This window comes from Salvelinus alpinus, chromosome 27 (genome assembly GCF_045679555.1).
Source record: "Salvelinus alpinus chromosome 27, SLU_Salpinus.1, whole genome shotgun sequence".
Lineage (NCBI taxonomy): Eukaryota > Metazoa > Chordata > Actinopteri > Salmoniformes > Salmonidae > Salvelinus > Salvelinus alpinus.
In genome coordinates this window covers 44,121,880-44,140,952 of record NC_092112.1, presented here as the reverse complement: position 1 = coordinate 44,140,952, position 19,073 = coordinate 44,121,880, and the positions used below count along the sequence as shown (strand labels likewise).

Sequence of the window (19,073 nt, the reverse complement as noted above, 5' to 3'; positions counted from 1 at the left end):
TTTAAAATAGCTATTGATAACAAACAAAAAAGCAATACGCACCATAAAACTTTTTGACAAATTGAAAAATGAGCTCGATATGTAATACCACTGTTTGTTAGGTTTATGTACTCTTGTTTCTATATTTCTGTTTTTGTATTTGTTGTTTTTATAACATTTTTTTAAATGTTAAATAAAAAAAACACTGGCAAGCGCTATAATTGCAAAGCGGAAGTGGTCCGCGAGTGAATTTTGCGTAATGAGTGACAGAACTAAAGAGAAAGAGAAATGGCGCCTCAATGCCATATTTACTGAGGCAGAGTACAGACGGATAGACAGATTAAACAAGTGCAAATAAACGGACAAATCATGGTGAACACAAGAAAGAACTCTCGGCGTAAGCCGAGCTGTCCCTTCATCTCGTCCAGGACCCGGTCTTCTGCCAGAAATCCTTCCAACTCTGAGGAACATGTAAGCCGGGTTATTTTCTTCACTGCCCGGCTAATATAACGTTAGCTATAATATGGCTAACTAGTTAGCATTGGCCTCAAGCCGGTTCTCAGTGGGTTTTTTGTTGCCATAAACCCTGCTACAATGTTTGACACCAGTATAATTGATTTCACGAGTAAATGTGGCTATGTATGTTTGCCATAAGCACGGACGCCATTATATGAATGATAGCTTTCAGGTTAACGTTAGCTTCCTAACTGACTGCCAGCTCTAAGTTGCCGGAGTTCCCTTTGTTGGGCTTGTGTTATTATGCCTACCGACTGCAGGAGATAATGTAGCCTGCTAGCTAGCTAGTTAGCCTGTTTTAGTGTGTCACTCGACAGCCCAAAACAAAGTGACACTGCAGTTAACGTGTTATTGATATGCATGTTTTATTGTTGACCGTGTTTTATATGCAACGTCAATAAATGACAGGCTAGTAGTGCTAGCCATGTAGTTGTGGGGGAAGGGAACCCGATGAACCCCGATGGTTCACAACAGTTGGCTGACTATCGTCCTCAACTATTTAGCTAACGTTAGCTAGCTAACTTGAAGTTGAAATCGCTGAACTTTATTGTTTGAAAGAAACTTGAAGTGTAAACTTTTATACGGGATGCTGTTGACATAATATTCAGGTTTAAATAGTCTGGTAAAGATATTCATTAACGTTAACTGCCTCAAGTGTTTTTCTAGGATTTGGAGCATTAATGTTGAGTCACAACAAATATAACAATACTAGTAAGTTGGCTACAAATGTAAACAATATGAGGCAAGTTAGCTGTTGTGGATACAATTAAACATCGCAAAATGAATAGGGACAATTGTTATTTGGTTAGCTACCCTCTTGAGTGCTTTAAATTGAAGCATTTGTGATTATATTGCCATTTTGCCAGCTATTTTGTCATGAATTATCATGGAAATATGTAATGAGTTGTGTAACTTAACAGGTAACTTTAACTTAGTAGTTAAATGTTCTTCAGTAAGTTTAAACTTTAAGGCACTTAGCAGGTTTGATTGGATACCTGAACAAATGTACTGAAAATGTATTTGAAATGGAGATGAGTCTTAGTTAAATTCAGATTTGTATCACTTCTTGCTATTTGCTAACGCAAAGCAGGACAGACAGTCAGATCTGGAGCTAGCTGATGTAATCAAACGGCTCAGCAGTGATAGCCGTTGATAACAGACATCTATTTAGCGTAACCAGCATATTTTCGATCATCCTTTACATGGCGATACTTTAGTCATTCTCGACTTGAAAAACACTGCTATCTTAAACTCCCATCGCAGGTGGAACGTTTGAATTTCGAAAATGCTCAGTTATTAAATAAAATAATTTTTTGCTCCATGAAATTACTTGACAATGTATACGCCACCATCATAGAGTATATTTGTCTTCTCTCATTGATCAAGACAGGTGAGTGTCATTCAAAGCTAAGCTTGATTTCTGAGTTGCACACATGATGTGCAACACTTTGGGGTGGACACCCACCTGTCCCGACTAATGAGAGAAAAAAAAGATACTTAAAGATGGCGGAGTATTAGGGCTGTCCCCGACTGAAAAAAAATCTTTGGTCTGAAATGTTTTAATGTGTATTTTTCCATACGTGTTTTTATAAAACCACTAAGCATTGACCTGGTCTGATGCGTATGGTTTGACGCCTCACGAGGGCGCCAGAGATCTAGATATCCAGAAGTAAAATACCTTTACCTGCCTGACCCAACTATTCTCATGCTCCTGCTGGCTAGGCTGGACTCAATGAACTAGTTGATGCAATGTTTCAATTTCGCTGCAGACAGGCCACGTGTAGCCAATGTGATTTATTGGATATTTATTTTTATCAGGATATTTTCTACCTGCAGGATGCAATCTTTTTATTTGTTGGCTTTATGTAGGCTATTTTTACATAGTTAGCAATGGCAATGTAAGTTACTTTTTAGGTTTATCATTTTCATTTAGATTTGGATAGAATGTTGATTACCAACATGAGAATAATTTTGAGATATGAAGACGTTATCATAAATCTAATTAAACTGTTTAACGAAAATCTGCATATGAAAACCATAACTGGCACACAGATCGGTTGAAATGGTAAGAAATTGCCATTCAACAACATGAGAAAGATGGCCGACTCCTCATGTAGCCTATTACCGGCAACTTCAGGAGAGTAATGGCAGAATCTGCGAAAGCCAGCTTGCACTAGTGAACTTGCAACATTGTATAACATTTTCTGGGCCCTCAGTTTCCCACCACTGAGCTCGAGACAGACACAGCTGTAGGCAATTTGGGCAATGGATGAGAAGCAGTGCTCGACTTGAGCTCATGTAGCTCATGCCTTATAGAATATTATCTCAAAATTATTATGGGGCTCCTGCACCTAAATAGAAACAGTACCAGCACCCAAAATGAGTACCAGAACCTATTTCAGTCCAAATCAAGCGCTGCTAAGTAGTAATCAGCATTTTTAGACATTTTTTGCTTTCACGTCGAGTGGTTATCAAAAGGGAGAAAGCTGGAAAGATTTAAGGTAGTCTATAGGCCTACTTCTATGTGTCCACATCCTTAATGAACATTAACAGCAGCGCTCCAAACAAAAGACAATAGCTGTGTTCGAATAATCATAGCATATCATTACAGCAGTATGTACTGCAGTGGCGGCAGGTAGCCTAGTGGTTAGAGCGTTGGGCCAGTAACCGAAAGGTTGCTGGATCGAATCCCCGAGCTGACTGCTAGATCGAATCCTCGAGCTGACAAGTTAAAAATCTGTCGTTCTGCCCCTGAACAAGGCACCCAGTGTTCCTAGGCCGTCATTGTAAATAAGAATATGTTCTTAACTGACTTGCCTAGTTAGTTAAATAAATGTACCGGTATGTTAGCTAGCTACCTAACATTAGTTGGCTACTAATACATCAAACTTGCCAGTATATTAACTATATGCTATCTAACTAACTACCCAATGTTTTTTTACTTGGTATAGTCGTTGTGTGTTCTCAATGGCCATCCGGAAGCTTTTGTAAATTCGCTCTCCCGAATTCAGAGCACTCTCGTCTGAGTGTACCGGAGTGCAGAATAACTTATGAATTATCAAACGCTCAACACCATTTGAATATGGCAGTTGTAAGTCAACGTCGGCAAAAAAGCGTAATTAAATTGTTGAATATCTTTTTATTTTATTTTATTTTTTTTATTTTTTATTTTTAAATTTTATCCCCTTTTCTCCCCAATTTTTCGTGGTATCCAATCGCTAGTAATTACTATCTTGTCTCATCGCTACAACTCCCGTACGGGCTCGGGAGAGACGAAGGTCGAAAGTCATGCGTCCTCCGAAGCACAACCCAACCTAGCCGCACTGCTTCTTAACACAGCGCGCCTCCAACCCGGAAGCCAGCCGCACCAATGTGTCGGAGGAAACACCGTGCACCCGCCCCCTCGGTTAGCGCGCACTGCGCCCGGCCCGCCACAGGAGTCGCTGGAGCGCGATGAGACAAGGATATCCCTACCGGCCAAACCCTCCCTAACCCGGACGACGCTAAGCCAATTGTGCGTCGCCCCACGGACCTCCCGGTCGCGGCCGGCTGCGACAGAGCCTGGGCGCGAACCCAGACTCTGGTGGCGCAGCATAGCACTGAAATTGTTGAATATCAAAACAAACTCTGAACCAATTATATTAATTTGGGGACAGGTTGAAAAGCAATAAACATTTATGGCAATTTAGCTAGCTACCTTGCTGTTGCTAGCTCATTTGTCATGGGATAAAAACATTGGGTTGTTATTTTACCTGAAGTGCACAAGGTCCTCTACTCTGACAATTAATCCACAGATAAAACGGTAAACCGAATTTGTTTCTAGTCATTGCTACTCTTTCCTTCAGGCTTCTTATTTGGACTTTATATGGCGGTTGGCAACCCACTTTAGGAGCATTACCACAAAGATCAACTGAGTATGGACTTTGGTTCATCTTTCAATCACCCACATGGGTATATGCTCCTAAAAACCAATTAGGAGATGGGAGAGGCAGGACTTGCGACGTGTTGCGCGTCATAAATAGAACCAAGTTCTATTTTAGCGCCTGGCTGTGCAGGCGCTCGCGAGCAGTGTGGGTGCAATGATTTAACAACATGTATGTCTACATCTATTTTGTCAGATGACATAAAAAAAAGCCTAACCAGTTCTGCCAGGGCGAGTAAAATGGTCAGTCAGGTGTTCTTTAATTTGTGTCTGGAAGTAGCTAGCCAGTTAGCTTGACTGCCGTTGTAAGGTCAGAACGCTCTAATCAACTCTACTCCTATGCCAGAGCGTCCAGTGTGTGCTCTGAACGCTCCCAGAGCGAAACGCTCTGAATTTACAAACTGACAATCTGATAACGCTCTGATTGTGCGCACTCCAGATTGAATTTAAGAACACACCCGAAGTCGTAAAATGTCTAGTTAGAAATTTGTTACCTAACAAGAGGTTGCATAGCCACAGCATCAACTCCGGTAGACAGGCGAAGCCCTAGTATGCTCAACTGAAAGGATACTGTTCGTTTACAGTATACTAAAATTAACTAATAGTATGTAGTATACAGTATGTTAGTATAGTTATTTGAACACAACTGACTAAATTTGAAAACTCAAATGGAATGAAATAAACCAACACTTGTTTCTCACAAGAATAGCATATATTGTGCACTCTGCAAACAATGTGTCTACTCAGACAATGAGAACGGGAAGACTGGAATAATATTATTGAATGCATTAAAATAACCGTAACAATCATTGTAGATTAGGAATTAACAGTAAATGTACTACTGGTGATATATGTTATGGGGAATTGATATACACTAACAATTGAACGAAAACCATTCACACAATTTTTAAAATGTATTTTACATTTTTTTATTTCACCTTTATTTAACCAGGTTGGCTAGCTGCGACCTGGCCAAGATAAAGCAAAGCAGTTTGACACACACAACAACAGTTACACATGGAATAAACAAACATACAGTCAATAATACAGTAGGAAAAAAGTCTATATACAGTGTGCTAATGAGGTAAGATAAGGGAGGAAAGGCAATAAATAGGCCACGGTGGCGAAGTAATTACAATATAGCAATTAAACACTGGAATGGTAGATGTGCAGAATATGAATGTGCAAGTAGAGATACTGCAAAGGAGCAAGATAGATAAATAAATACAGTATGGGGATGAGGTAGTTGGATGGGCTATTTACACATGGGCTATGTACAGGTGCAGTGATCTGTGAGCTGCTCTGCCAGCTGGTGCTTAAAGCTTGTGAGTGAGATATGAGTCTCCAGCTAAAGTGACTTTTGCAGTTCGTTCCAGTCATTGGCAGCAGAAAACTGTTAGGAAAGGCGGCCAAAGGAGGAATTGGATTTGGGGGTGACCAGTGAGATATACCTGCTGTAGCGCGTGCTACGGGTGGGTGCTGCTGTGGTGACGAGTGAGCTGACATAAGGCGGGGCTTTACCTAGCAAAGACTTGTAGATGACCTGGAGCCAGTGGGTTTGGCGACGAGTATGAAGCGAGGGCCAGCCAACGAGAGCGGTGGTGGGTGGGGTGGGTGGGATATGGGGCGTTGGTGACAACGGATGGCACTGTGATAGACAGGATCCAATTTGTTGAGTAGAGTGTTGGAGGCTATTTTGTAAATTACATCGCCAAAGTCGGATCGGTAGGATGGTCAGTTTTACGAGGGTATGTTTGGCAGCATGAGTGAAGGATGCTTTGTTGTGAAATAGGAAGCCTATTCTAGATTTAATTTTGGATTGGAGATGTTTAATGTGAGTCTGGAAGGAGAGTTTACAGTCTAACCAGACACCTAGGTATTTGTAGTTGTCCACATATTCTAAGTCGGAACCGTCCAGAGTAGTGATGCTGGATGGGCAGGCAGGTGCGGGCAGCGATCGGTTGAAGAGCATGCATTTAGTTTTACTTGCATTTAACTTCTTTGATATAGGGTGCAGCATGTTCACTTTTGGATGAATTGCGTGCCCATAGTGAACTGCCTCCTACTCTGTCCCAGACACTAATATATGCATATTATTATTACTATTGGATATAAAACACTCTGAAGTTTCTAAAACTGTTTGAATGATGTCTGTCAGTATAACAGAACTCATATGGCAGGCAAAAACCTGAGAAAAAATCCAAACAGGAAGTGAGAATTCTGAGACTGGTCGATGTTAAAGTCATCGCCTATTCAATTCCCTGTAATATATGGATATGTTTGCACTTCCTACGCCTTCCACTAGATGTCAACAGTCTGTAGAACGCTGAATGAAGCCTATACTGTGATGTGGGGCCGGATGGGAGTTGTTTCAGTCATTGGTCTGGCAGATTGCCAGGTCACGCGCTTTCCTCATGATATCGCCTTGTGTTCCATAACTTCTACAGACATGAAGGAATGCTCCGTTTGGAACGTTATTGGATATATATGTTAAGAGCAGTTGGAGGCCACGGAAGGAGAGTTGTAATGACATTGAAGCTCGTCTGGAGGTCAGATTTAAAAAAAAAAAAAAAAAAATGCTTTACGGCGAAAGCATACCTTACGATTATTTGAGAACATAGCCCAGCAGACAAATCATTACAAACAGTAACCAGCCAAGTAGAAGAGACTCAAGTCAGAAATAGAGATACAATTAATCCCTTACCTTTGATGATCTTCATATGGTTGCACTCAGCAGACATTCATTTACTCAATAAATGTTCGATAAAGTCTCTTTATATCCGTTTTCTTCAGTAATCCACAGGTTCAAACGCAGTCAAAACAGGCAGATAAAAAAATCCAAATTGTATCCGTAAAGTTCATAGAAACATGTCAAACGATGTTTATATTCAACCCTCAGGTTGTTTTTAGCCTAAATAATCGATAATATTTCAACCGGACAATAACGTCGTCAATATAAAAGGTAAACAAGAAAGGCACTCTCTCGTTCACGCGCATGAAAAAGCTCTGACACTTTAGGATCCACTCATTCAGACTGCTCTTACTTCCTCATTTTTCAGAATACAAGCCTGAAACTATTTCTAAAGACTGTTGACATCTAGTGGAAGGCATAGGAACTGCAATTTGAGTCCTAAGTCAATGGATACTGTAATGGCATTGAATAGAAAACTACAAAACCAACAAACAAAAAAACTTCCCGAATGGATTTCTCAGGTTTTCGCTTGCCAAATCAGTTCTGTTATACTCACAGACACTATTTTAACAGTTTTGGAAACTTTAGTGTGTTTTCTATCCAAATCTACCAGTTATATGCATATCATATCTTCTGGGCCCGAGAAGCAGGCAGTTTAATTTGGGCATGCTTTTCATCCAAAATTCCAAATGCTGCCTCCTACCCTAGAGAAGTTAAGAAAGGCATTGATGTTTATTGTTAGGTACATTTGTGAAAAGATTGCCAAAAAAAAGCACAATGCGCTTTTGTTAAACCATCACTCGTTTGGCGAAGTTGAAGTAGGCTGTGATTCGATGATAAATTAACAGGCACCACATTTATTATATGCAACGCAGGACAAGCTAGTTAACTACACATGGTTGATGATATTACTAGGTTAACTAGTGATTATGTGAAGATAGGTTTCTTTTTTTTTTAATAAGATAAGTTTAATGCTAGCTAGCAACTTACCTTGGCTTCTTGCAGCCACAAGGTCCTTTTGACGCTGCACTCGCGTAACAGGTGGTCAGCCTGCCATGCAGTTTCCTCGTGGATTGCAATGTAATCGGCGTCCAAAAAGGCAGATTACAGATTTTGTTATCAAAACTTGAAATCGGCCCTAATTAATCGGTCGACCTCTAATATAAGCTCCCGCAGTTGACAGTGCATGTCAGAGCAAAAACCAAGCCACGAGGTCGAAGGCATTGTCCGTAGAGCTCCTGGGCAGGATTTTGTCGAGGCACAGATCTGGGGAAGGGTACCAACAAATGTCTGCAGCATTGAAGGTCCCCAAAAACACAGTGGCCTCCATCATTCTTAAATGGAAGAAGATTGAAATTAAGACTCTTCTTAGAGCTTGCCGCCCGGCCAAATTGATCAATCGGGGGAGAAGGGCCTTGATCAGGGAGGTGACCAAGAACCTGTTGGTCACTCTGAAAGAGCTCCAGAGTTCCTCTGTTGGGATGGGGGAACCTTCCAGAAGGACAACCATCTCTGTAGCATTCCACCAATCGGCCCTTTATGGTAGAGTGGCCAGATGGAAGCCACTTCAGTAAAAGGCACATGACAGCCAGCTTGGAGTTTGCCAAAAGGCACCTGTTGTCTATGACCATGAGAAACAAGATTCTCTGGTCTGATGAAACCAAGATGGAACTCTTTGGCCTGAATGCCAAGCGTAACGTCTGGAGGAAACCTGGCACCACCCCTACAGTGAAGCATGGGGATGTTTTTCAGAGGCAAGGACTGGGAGACTAGTCAGGATCGAGGGAAAGATGAACAGAGCAAAGTACAGAGCTCCTTGATGAAAACCTGCTCCAGAGCACTCAGGACTTCAGACAGGGGTGACGGTTCACCTTCCAACAGGACAACGACCCTAAGCTGAGAGCGAAGACAACCCATGAGTGGCTTTGGGACAAGTAGACATAATTGCAAATGATTAAAACCTTCCAATAGGAATCAAAAACACAATTTAGTTACGAATTGAACTTTAATTAAATGAGTTGACTCTTCACATGGGATGATTTCACTGAACAACAAAAAAGGGAATATTGAATGATCCATCGCATCTGTAAAATGATCAGCTAGAAACTAAAGCTTTGGTTGTCTTCCTCTCAGGATTCCATGTCTTCTCCCTGGACCTCCTCAATGCCCACCTCTTGAACATCAGACTGAGGCCTCATCTTCACGGTCACTTTCCAACCTTGTTGAGCATGGTTCGTTGTCAGGCTCAAAAAGCCACATTTGCCCGGATGGCCACCAATTTTTCAACTCTTGTATTGGTCAGCCTGTTGTGCTTTGGTGTGTGTGTTCCCAAACAAGGACCAGTTGCTCTCTGAGGCGGCTGATGTTGGTGGGATTTGGAGGATGATGGGGAAAGCGCCTCAGATCCACAAAGTCCCTTCCACCAGGTGGCTGATGAGATATGTTGGCACGACTGCCATATTCCACCTCCATCCCAAAGACCTTGCTTGGAGTTGTACTTTGCCAGACTGACAAGAACCTTGCCCTCATCCAGGCCAAGGTGGCGAGACACGGTAGTGTTGACACCATAGGCCTTGTTGATCTCTGCACCAGACAGGATGCTCTTGCCAGCATACTTGGGGTCCAACATGAACGCTGCAGCTTGTATGGGCTTCAGGCAGAAGTCTTCACGCTTTGACGTTTTTCAGAACTGCAGTTTCCTCTGCTTGAAGCAACAGTGAAGTTGGCAGGGCAGTACGGATTCATTCTCTTACATCTGCAAGCAGAGTCTGAACATCAAACAGGATAGCATTGTCTCCCTCAATCCGTGCAATGGCTACTGCTATAGGTTTCAGGCTGCTTACCACTCTCCCAAAATACCTCATCCAGGAGGATCCTCTTGATGGGGCTGTCCATATCAGCAGACTGATATGGCCATTTCTTGGTGACTCTTTCCCCTCCAGGAGACTGTCAAACATGATGACAACACCACCCCAATGGGTGTTGCTGGGAAGATTCAATGTGGTGCTCTTATTCTTCTCACTTTGCTTGGTGAGAGGGATTGCTGCTATAACTTGATGACCCTTCACATACCTAACCATTTCCTTGGCTCTATTGTATCCATTGTTTTCAGTGCCATGATGTCCTTGAGGAGCAGATTCAATGCATGAGCAGCACAGCCAATGGGTAGGACTCCTTCATGTTCGCAGCATTGTCTGTCACCAGTGCAAATACCTTCTGTGGTCCAAGGTCATTGACTGCCTTCAGCTCAGCTGCAATGTAGAGACTTGTGTGTCTGTTGTCCCTTGTCTGTGCTCTTGTAGAATACTGGTTGAAGGGTGGAGATGTAGTTAATTATTCCTTGCCCACGAACATTCGACCACCCATCAGAGATTATTGCAATAGTCTTCTTTCTCTATGATTTGCTTGACCTTCACTTGAGCTCTGCATCCAGCAAATGAGTAGATAAAGCATGTCTGGTTGGAGGGGTGTATGCTGGGCGAAGAACTTTCAGAATTGGGATGGAAACCGCGCTGCACTTTCTAACCTCCTGCCATGTGAATGACAATATAAGAGACATATTTCCCTCAAATTTCACAACCCACAAATCAAATTGACAAACTCCCATATCTGTTAGGCGAAATACTGGGATTGCTGGGATTGCAGTGTGCAATCCCAGCAGCAGAATTTGTGAGCCGATGCCACAAGAAAAGGTCAACCAGTGGGTCAGAAACACCAATGTAAATATAACCTATATTTATCTGCCCATTTTTATTTCCTCGTCATTTGTGCATTCTGCACATTGTTCCAACACTGTACATAGCTTCTGAAACTTTTAAAAATGTTATACTACATTTAACTGCTAAAATATTATTTAAAAGTGATTATTCGCTTAACTTTGTTTGTGTAATGCTTACTGTTAATGGCTGTTGTCGTTTTGTTTAATTTAGCTTTTGTTGGTTTTTGTCATTTTGTTTACTTCACTTGCTTTGCCAATGTAAACATGTTTCCTATGCCAACAAAGCCACTTTTTAATTGAATTGAGAGAGCAAGGGAAGAGATTGAGGTGGGGAGGAAGGAGACAGACAGCGAGACTTGACGCACTGACTGAACCATAAAACACAGAGGAGTATAGCGATGGCATGTCCTTGGTACTTGTATGTCATTCCTTCCTTATTGATACAACACAATAGCCTGTCTGCTGCCATAGACCACTGCTAGCAGCCTACAGGGAGACTAGTCTGCCTATCGGCCAGACAAGAAGGGATGTGCATCACACACCAATGACTGAACAGAACACGGTCCTTAAGTATTGCTCAAAGTATCAATTTATAACTTTATTTTGTTATATACACACACACCACCCTGCATCCCACTGCTGGCTTGCGTCTGAAGCTAAGCAGGGCTGGTGTCCTGGCTAAATTACCAATCTGGCCCTCATACCATCACGGTCACCTAATCATCCCCAGCTTACAATTGGCTCATTCACCCCCCTTTAACACTACCGTTCAAAAGTTCGGGGTCACTTAGAAATGTCCTTGTTTTTTGTCCATTAAAATAACATCAAATTGATCTGAAATACAGTGTAGACATTGTTAATGTTGTAAATGACTATTGTAGCTGGAAACAGCTGATTTTTAATGGAATATCTACATATTGTACAGGTGTACAGAGGCCCATTATCGGCAACCATCACTCCTGTGTTCCAATGGCACGTTGTTAGCTAATCCAAGTTTATCATTTTTAAATGCTTATTGATCATTAGAAAACCCCTTTGCAATTCTGTTAGCACAGCTGAAAACTGTTCTGATTAAAGAAGCAATACATTTACATTACATTTAAGTCATTTAGCAGACGCTCTTATCCAGAGCGACTTACAAATTGGTGCATTCACCTTATGATATCCAGTGGAACAACCACTTTACAATAGTGCATCTAACTCTTTTAAGGGGTGGGGGGGGGGTTAGAGGGATTACTTTATCCTATCCTAGGTATTCCTTAAAGAGGTGGGGTTTCAGGTGTCTCTGGAAGGTGGTGATTGACTCCGCTGACCTGGCGTCGTGAGGGAGTTTGTTCCACCATTGGGGTGCCAGAGCAGCGAACAGTTTTGACTGGGCTGAGCGGGAACTGTACTTCCTCAGAGGTAGGGAGGCGAGCAGGCCAGAGGAGGATGAACGCAGTGCCCTTGTTTGGGTGTAGGGCCTGATCAGAGCCTGAAGGTACGGAGGTGCCGTTCCCCTCACAGCTCCGTAGGCAAGCACCATGGTCTTGTAGCGGAGCGCAATACAACTGGCCGCCTTGAGTATCTGGAGCATTTGTGGATTCGATTAAAGGCCCAAAATGGCCAGAAACAAAGATCTTTCTTCTGAAACTCGTCAGTCTATTGTTGTGGTGAGAAATGAAGGCTATTCCATGCGAGAAATTGCCAAGAAACTGAAGATCTCGTACTGGCCAATAAAAATGAAAGATTAAAATGGGCAAAAGAACATAGACACTAGACAGAGGAACTCTGCCAGCATCCCGGAGTCGTCTTTTCACTGTTGACGTCAAGACTGGTGTTTTGTGGGTACTATTTAATGAAGCTTGCTCAGTTGTGCACCGGCGCCTCCCACTCTTTCTATTCTGGTTAGAGCCCGTTTGCACTGTTCTGTGAACAGTTTCTTGGCAATTTCTCGCATGGAATAGCCTTAATTTCTCAGAACAAGAATAGTTTCAGAAGAAAGTTCTTTGTTTCTGGCCATTTTGAGCCTGTAATCGAATCCACAAATGATGTTCCAGATAATAAGAAAAGGCGATCAGTATTTATCTGGCTAACAGAGAAGGAATATAATATCTATTGTTTACAGGAAACCCATTCAACAATTTTAGATGAAGTTTTGTGGAAAAAGAACTTGGGGGGGCGAAATATTTCTCCCATGGGCAAAGAAATTCAAAAGGGGTGATGGTTTTAATTAACAGTAATTTTGATCCAAATGTGCAAATTGTCCAAACAGATCATCAAGGTAGATGGATTATTTTAAATATGTTATTGGACAATAAACAGATATGGCTTATTAACCTATACGGTCCGAATAGTGATGATCCAAGCTTCTTTGAAAATATATATATAAGAATTTATCAACTCTACAAGGAACACTAGACTCTATTATTATGGTGGGAGATTTTAATACGGTCTTAAATACCTCTATGGACCGGAAAGGAAATCACACTACAAACTATCACCCTCAGGCACTTAAGGAAATCATGAATGTCATGGATATATTGGAATTGGTGGATATATGGAGACTTAAATACCCTGACCTAGTGAGATATACATGGCGGAGGCTGTCAAGCTAGTTGTCTTCACTACTTTCTGGCACCAAAAGTTTAAAAAGTGTTGATAGGGGACAGAATGTGGTCGGATCATCACATAATTGGCATATATATTACTCTTACAGAATTTCCACGTGGACGAGGATATTGGAAATTTAATCAAAGCCTACTAGATGATAAATTGTTTAGAACTAGGACAGAAGAATTTATAACTGACTTTTTCAGACATAACATAGGTACAGCACATCCCCTTATTGTAAAGGAAACTTAAGTGTGCCGTTAGAGGCCATGCAATTTAGTACTCATCTATGAAACAAAAGCAATTTAGATCAAGAGTCCATATTAACAAAGGAAATTGAAGGTCTAACAGTACAGTTAGATAGCAATAAAAACTGTACCATAGAGGCACAGAATAAGTTAGAGGAAAAAGAAATGGAGGAACTTATTCAAAGATCCAGTGTGTAATATACACTGCTCAAAAAAATAAAGGGAACACTTAAACAACACAATGTAACTCCAAGTCAATCACACTTCTGTGAAATCAAACTGTCCACTTAGGAAGCAACACTGATTGACAATACATTTCACATGCTGTTGTGCAAATGGAATAGACAAAAGGTGGAAATTATAGGCAATTAGCAAGACACCCCCAAAAAAGGAGTGATTCTGCAGGTGGTGACCACAGACCACTTCTCAGTTCCTATGCTTCCTGGCTGATGTTTTGGTCACGTTTGAATGCTGGCGGTGCTCTCACTCTAGTGGTAGCATGAGACGGAGTCTACAACCCACACAAGTGGCTCAGGTAGTGCAGTTCATCCAGGATGGCACATCAATGCGAGCTGTGGTAAAAAGGTTTGCTGTGTCTGTCAGCGTAGTGTCCAGAGCATGGAGGCGCTACCAGGAGACAGGCCAGTACATCAGAAGACGTGGAGGAGGCCGTAGGAGGGCAACAACCCAGCAGCAGGACCGCTACCTCCGCCTTTGTGCAAGAAGGTGCACTGCCAGCGCCCTGCAAAATGACCTCCAGCAGGCCACAAATGTGCATGTGTCTGCTCAAACGGTCAGAAACAGACTCCATGAGGGTGGTATGAGGGCCCGACGTCCACAGGTGGGGGTTGTGCTTACAGCCCAACACCGTGCAGGACGTTTGGCATTTGCCAGAGAACACCAAGATTGGCAAATTCGCCACTGGCGCCCTGTGCTCTTCACAGATGATAGCAGGTTCACACTGAGCACATGAGCACATGTGACAGACGTGACAGAGTCTGGAGACGCCGTGGAGAACGTTCTGCTGCCTGCAACATCCTCCAGCATGACCGGTTTGGCGATGGGTCAGTCATCGTGTGGGGTGGCATTTCTTTGTGGGGCCGCACAGCCCTCCATGTGCTCGCTAGAGGTCTGACTGCCATTAGGTACCGAGATGAGATCCTCAGACCCCTTGTGAGACCATATGCTGACACATGCACATTTGTGGCCTGCTGGAGGTCATTTTGCAGGGCTCTAGCAGTGCACCTCCTTGCACAAAGGCGGAGGTAGCGGTCCTGCTGCTGGGTTGTTGCCCTCCTACGGCCTCCTCCACGTCTCCTGATGTACTGGCCTGTCTCCTGGTAGCGCCTCCATGCTCTGGACACTACGCTGACAGACACAGCAAACCTTTTTACCACAGCTCGCATTGATGTGCCATCCTGGATGAACTGCACTACCTGAGCCACTTGTGTGGGTTGTAGACTCCGTCTCATGCTACCACTAGAGTGAGAGCACCGCCAGCATTCAAAAGTGACCAAAACATCAGCCAGGAAGCATAGGAACTGAGAAGTGGTCTGTGGTCACCACCTGCAGAATCACTCCTTTTTTGGGGGTGTCTTGCTAATTGCCTATAATTTCCACCTTTTGTCTATTCCATTTGCACAACAGCATGTGAAATGTATTGTCAATCAGTGTTGCTTCCTAAGTGGACAGTTTGATTTCACAGAAGTGTGATTGACTTGGAGTTACATTGTGTTGTTTAAGTGTTCCCTTTATTTTTTTGAGTAGTGTATTATAAAAATAAAGCTAACTGGATGGGATATGCTGAAAAATGCACCAAATTCTTTTTCAATCTTCAATATAGAAATGCTACCAAAAAAACGTGTTACAAATGGAGTCACGCATGATTCGCCGAATGATATTTTGAAAGAGAATGTAAAGTACTTTAAGAATATGTTTTCGTTTCAGTCTCCTCCATCTCCACTAACTGAAACTAATTGTATGGATTTTTATCCTAATAATAATGTAAAATTAACATCTCTACAGAAAGACTCATGTGAAGGCCAAATTACAGAGGAGGAGGAGGAACTTCTTGATGCAATTGGGGCCTTTAAGGATGGAAAACTCCAGGGCTGGATGGCATACCAGTGGAAGTAGACAAACTCTTTTTGATATACTCAAAGGACCATTATTAGCATGTTTTAACCACTCCTATATAAATGGTAAATTATCAGACACGCAACAAGGTCTGATATCATTATTACTGAAACAGGACCCAAGTGGTGTATATATAAAGATCCAGTCCATTTAAAAAAAAAAATGGAGACCTCTTACACTTCAGTGTTGTGATGCAAAAATCCTAGCAAAATGCTTGGCGCATAGAATTAAAAAAGTATTGTCAGATACTATTCATCCTAATCAGACTTTTTATTTTATTTTTATTTTTATACATGGACGATACATTGGAGATAATATAAGACAAGTACTGGAAACAATAGAATACTATGAAATATCGGGGACACCAGGCCGGGTGTTCATAGCTGATTTTGAAAAGGCTTTTGATAAAATACAACTGGAGTTTATTTATAAATGCCTAGAATATTTACATTTTGGGGAATCTCTTTGTAAAATGGGTTAAAGTTATGTATAGTCACCCTAGGTGTAAAATAGTAAATAATGGCTACATCTCAGAAAGTTTAAAACTATCTAGAGGAGTAAAACAAGGTTGTCCACTATTGGCATATCTATTTATTATTACCATCGAAATGTTAGCTGTTAAAATTATATCAAACAATAATATTAAGGGATTAGAAATCCGTGGTTTAAAAACTAAGGTGTAATTGTACCCTGATTCATGTTTTCTTTTTAAACCACAATTAGAATTTCTTCACGGCCTCATAGAGGATCTAAATACTTTTGCTATCCTCTCTGGATTAAAACCAAATTATGATAAGTGTACTATATTACGTATTGGATCACAAAAAAATTCAAATTTTACATTACCATGCAGTTTACCAATTAAATGGTTTGACGGAGATGTGGACATACTCGGTATACAAATCCCAAAAGAAAGAAATGATCTCACTCCAATAAATTTGTATAGAAAGTTAGCAAAAATAAAGATCTTGCTACCATGGAAAAGTAGCCTGTCTATTTGTGGAAAAATCACCTTGATTAACTCTTTAGTTATATCACAGTTTACCTATTTGCTTATGGTTTTGCCTACACCTAGTGACCTGCTTTTTAAATTATATGAAAAAAAAATATTCAATTTAATTTGGAACGGCAAGCCAGATAAAATTAAAAGGGCCTATATATATAACGAATATGAATTCGGAGGGCAGAAATGATTAAATATTAAAGCATTAGACCTCTCAATAAAGGCATTAGTCATACAAAAGTTATACTTAAATCCAAACTGGTTCTCTAGTAAATTGGTAGGAATGTCTCATCCTATATTCAAGAAGGGCCTTTTTCCCTTTATTCAGATTACACCTGCTCACTTTCAGTTGTTTGAAAAGGAAATTATCTCCAAAATATCTTTATTTTCTAAACAAGCCTTAGAAAGTTGGTTGCAATTTCAGTTTAATCCACCTGAAAAGACAGAACAAATCATACAACAAATATTGTGGTTAAATTCAAGTATACTAATTGATAAAAAAACTTTTTTGAAGACATGTTTAAAGGTATAATTTGTGAATGATATCATAAATAGGACTGGTGGAGTTGTCACACATGCAGCTAACACAGACATATGGAAATGTCTGCTCTACCCAAAATTACAACCAATTCATTGCAGCATTACCACAAAAATGGAAGAGGCAAGTAGAAGGGGAAAAAAGTAAGGAACTTGTATGTCGGCCCTGTATTAAAGAACATAAATGGTTCAAGAAAAGTGTGATAAATAAAAACATTTACCAATTTCATTTAAGGACCAAAAAACTGACAGCTGTGTCGTATAAATTGCAAAATAGTTGGGAAGAGATTTTCGATGTACCCATTCCATGGCACATGGTTTATGAATTGATCCGCAAAACAACACCGGATTCAGAACTTCACATTTGTCAATTTAAATTACTATACAAAATTCTTGCAACCAATAGAATGTATCCCCCATATATATATATATACAGTGGGGAGAACAAGTATTTGATACACTGACGATTTTGCAGGTTTTCCTACTTACAAAGCATGTAGAGGTCTGTAATTTTTATCATAGGTACACTTCAACTATGAGAGACGGAATCTAAAACAAAAATCCAGAAAATCACATTGTATGATTTTTAAGTAATTCATTTGCATTTTATTGCATGACATAAGTATTTGATACATCAGAAAAGCAGAACTTAATATTTGGTACAGAAACCTTTGTTTGCAATTACAGAGATCATACGTTTCCTGTAGTTCTTGACTAGGTTTGCACACACTGCAGCAGGGATTTTGGCCCACTCCTCCCTACAGATCTTCTCCAGATCCTTCAGGTTTCGGGGCTGTCGCTGGGCAATACGGACTTTCAGCTCCCTCCAAAGATTTTCTATTGGGTTCAGGTCTGGAGACTGGCTAGGCCACTCCAGGACCTTGAGATGCTTCTTACGGAGCCACTCCTTAGTTGCCATGGCTGTGTGCTTCGTGTCGTTGTCATGCTGGAAGACCCAGCCACGACCCATCTTCAATGCTCTTACTGAGGGAAGGAGGTTGTTGGCCAAGATCTCGCGATACATGGCCCCATCCATCCTCCCCTCAATACGGTGCAGTCGTCCTGTCCCCTTTGCAGAAAAGCATCCCCAAAGAATGATGTTTCCACCTCCATGCTTCACGGTTGGGATGGTGTTCTTGGGGTTGTACTCATCCTTCTATTCCTCCAAACACGGCGAGTGGAGTTTAGAGCAAAAAGCTCTATTTTTGTCTCATCAGACCACATGACCTTCTCCCATTCCTCCTCTGGATCATCCAGATGGTCATTGGCAAACTTCAGACGGGCCTGGACATGCGCTGGCTTGAGCAGGGGGACCTTGCGTGCGCTGCAGGATTTTAATCCATGACGGCGTAGTGTGTTACTAATGGTTTTCTTTGAGACTGTGGTCCCAGCTCTCTTCAGGTCATTGACCAGGTCCTGCCGTGTAGTTCTGGGCTGATCCCTCACATTCCTCATGATCATTGATGCCCCACGAGGTGAGATCTTGCATGGAGCCCCAGACCGAGGGTGATTGACCGTCATCTTGAACTTCTTCCATTTTCTAATAATTGTGCCAACAGTTGTTGCCTTCTCACCAAGCTGCTTGGCTATTGTCCTGTAGCCCATCCCAGCCTTGTACAGGTCTACAATTTATCCCTGATGTCCTTACACAGCTCTCTGGTCTTGGCCATTGTGGAGAGGTTGGAGTCTGTTTGATTGAGTGTGTGGACAGGTGTCTTTTATACAGGTAA

At 41.6% G+C, this 19,073-nt stretch overlaps 1 protein-coding gene across 1 annotated transcript in view; it reads left to right on the top strand.

Moving 5' to 3' along the window:
* Positions 1–241: 241 nt before the first annotated feature.
* LOC139556640 (ATPase family AAA domain-containing protein 2B-like) overlaps positions 242–19,073 on the top strand; it is a 128,773-nt gene continuing 109,941 nt past the window's right edge. The window contains exon 1 of the mRNA XM_071370837.1: positions 242–450. Within this exon, the coding sequence (XP_071226938.1) occupies positions 349–450 (102 nt within the window). The 5' untranslated portion in view covers positions 242–348. The remainder of the gene's footprint in view (positions 451–19,073) is intronic.